Source organism: Echinops telfairi, unplaced genomic scaffold (assembly GCF_000313985.2).
Source record: "Echinops telfairi isolate 266 unplaced genomic scaffold, ASM31398v2 ScPeMD7_7458;HRSCAF=8496, whole genome shotgun sequence".
NCBI lineage: Eukaryota > Metazoa > Chordata > Mammalia > Afrosoricida > Tenrecidae > Echinops > Echinops telfairi.
In genome coordinates, this window is record NW_022111358.1 from 15,266,073 (window position 1) to 15,268,654 (window position 2,582).

The following is a 2,582-nucleotide window of genomic DNA, read 5'->3' on the forward strand; positions in this document are numbered from 1 at the left end:
AGACTTTTTATTTTACTTTTTATTTATTGAATGTATACTGTTCTCGTACAAACCTCACTTCTGCCTTTACTACTATTGTGATTTTAGGCAAGTCAGTTAACCTCTTGCACCTAATTTCCTGGTCTGTAAAATAGGGATATTATTGTCTATATAACAGTTTGAGAGGTGATAAAATCATGTATTGATATATAATGTGCTTGCCTGGCACAAATGGTGTACAATTTGCTGCTGTCCTAAAAGTGGGCAGTTTGAATGTACCCGCAGCAATGTGGAAGAAAGTCCTGAACTGCTCTCAAAAGGACTACATCCAGGAGAACAGTGGAGTAGCTCTACACTGCAGCGTACTGAGTTTGTGTATATTCTACCCCTTGATACTGTGTCTGTTAGTTCCCAGGTCTGCTATAAAAAATACCACAAACAGGGTGGCTTAAAATGACACATTTATTCTCTCACAGTTTTAGGAGCTAGTAATCCAAAATCAAGTTGTCACTAAAGCCAGTTCCTTCTGAAGGCTATTGGAAGAGTTTTCCCCATTCCTTACTCCTAGCTGATGCATGTTACTACAATCCTTGGAATTTCTTGGATTGTGAGACCCTTATTCTAGTCTCTGGATTCACATGTCTCTAAATTTCCCTTTTAGAGGAATATCAATAATTAGATTAGGGCCCACTCTCTAAACCAGTATGACATCTGCATAGACTCCTTCATAGGCACTGGAGTTAGAACTTGAGCTATCTTTTTAGGGGGCACAATTCAACCCACAACTGTGTGTTTAAGAATATTTTAAGTGATTTCAAGTGTTTGTAGTTTTTAGGAGAAAATCCAAATAATGCCTTTTATGATCTTTGAAATAACATTTAGAGAATTGTATTTTAGAAGTGCTGTGTAATTAGTGACTATAATCTGTGCATCAAATGTTATATGTTTAAAGTGGCCTTTCTGATTTTTTTTTTGTGTGTGTGTATTATTTGTATACCTTCACTATAAATAGCTATAATGTCTTAGGTTTTATATTTTTCTTGTTCTTTCCCATCTCTAATATCTGGTACATACTTGCACAGATTGACTTTCTTATAATTACTCAACAGTGTTTGATTAAATAAATGATAGACTATGTTTTCCATGTTTTAGTTCTTAAAAAATACTTTGATTTTACTTCCTTGAGTTAATATACATTAACTTTTTTCCTAATATAGAAAAATCCAGTTACGCTCTTGAAGGAATTGTCAGCTATAAAGTCTCGCTATCAAGCTTTGCATACTCGGTTTGAATCAGTTACTGCTGGACAGAAAGATACGAAGAGTCGCATTTGTGTTACTTTGACTAAGACTATGACCATGATGCAAGAACTACAAAAGCTAACAGACCTGGAGGTAATGTTTTCATTTAAAGTTATCTTTTGTTATTGAGAATATGTACAACATATTATGTACCAATTCAACACTTCCTATGTATATAATTTAGGGCTATTATATTCTTCAACTTGTACAACGATTCTGATCCTCCATTTCTGAGTTGTTCTTCCTTCATTAATATAAACTCAGTGCCTTCAAAGTTTCCAAAATCTTTTGAATTGCTATTGTTAGTTTGATGCCATATAAATAGATCTTAAGAGCATGATGCTCAAGGAAGACATTTTTTACTACTTAAGAAGATGTCAGGGAATATTTTTGGTTTAAGGTCTAATAGTTTTAGGGATTCATCCACCTTCAATGGGTCCACTCTGGAGTTTATGAGAATTTGCAATTCTATATATTTTCCCCCTTTTGATCAGGATTCTATGGCATAGGTTCCTGAACTTATTTGTCCTACCATCCCCTTTTCAGAAAAAAATACTCAGTGCCCCTCTTTTAAAAAGGTGTGCGATAGCCCATAGTCCAGGATGACGTGGTGTATTTCCCACTGTGGGAAACACTATTCTATGGAATTGTTCATCATGTTCAATAATGGTAGCTAGGCAACATCTAGTTCTTCGGGTCTCATGGTTAGGGAGGTATTTGTTCAAAGAGGTAATTAGCCACATATTTCATATCCTCCTCGTATTACGGACTTTCCTCCTCTTGCTTCAGGTGAATAAAGATCAATTGTTGTAATCTGAATGACATCTTTCAAGATTTTAAGACCCCAGGCCCTATGCAAAAACTTGCAGGTAGAACAAAAATATTAAATTAAATAGGAAGTCCCAAAAATAATGGACCTAAATTTCCAAACCAAGGACCCAAATCCCATTAGGTCTTTAGTTGTAGAAAGACACTTCAAAAAGTTTGTGGATTGAAGTGATCACTGAAGATATGGGTACTAGAGAAATCAGTTGGTACCCAGCTATCAGAAAGAATAGTATCCAGGCTGTCTTAAAGGCTTGTCTTAAAACAAGCAGCCAACTAAACTAGGTGTCAGCTAAGTCCACATGGAAAGTACACAGTATCCCTTGTGATACAAGGATTGTAAATAATAAAATCCAAGCTCAGAGAAGGGAATTGCATAACAGCTTAAATTCTGAGCACCTGGTTTGCAGAAGGCCATGAATGACAGTAAAAGTCCAAAATCCATTTGCAGAGTGTCCACGCAGACGAAGTTTCCAT

General features: G+C 35.7%; 1 protein-coding gene across 1 annotated transcript in view; it reads left to right on the forward strand.

The window, feature by feature from the left end:
* SKA2 (spindle and kinetochore associated complex subunit 2) overlaps positions 1-2,582 on the forward strand; it is a 43,811-nt gene that overhangs the window by 23,120 nt on the left and 18,109 nt on the right. Inside the window, exon 3 of the mRNA XM_045299760.1 lies at positions 1,197-1,373. Coding sequence (XP_045155695.1) covers positions 1,197-1,373 — 177 coding nt within the window. The remainder of the gene's footprint in view (positions 1-1,196; positions 1,374-2,582) is intronic.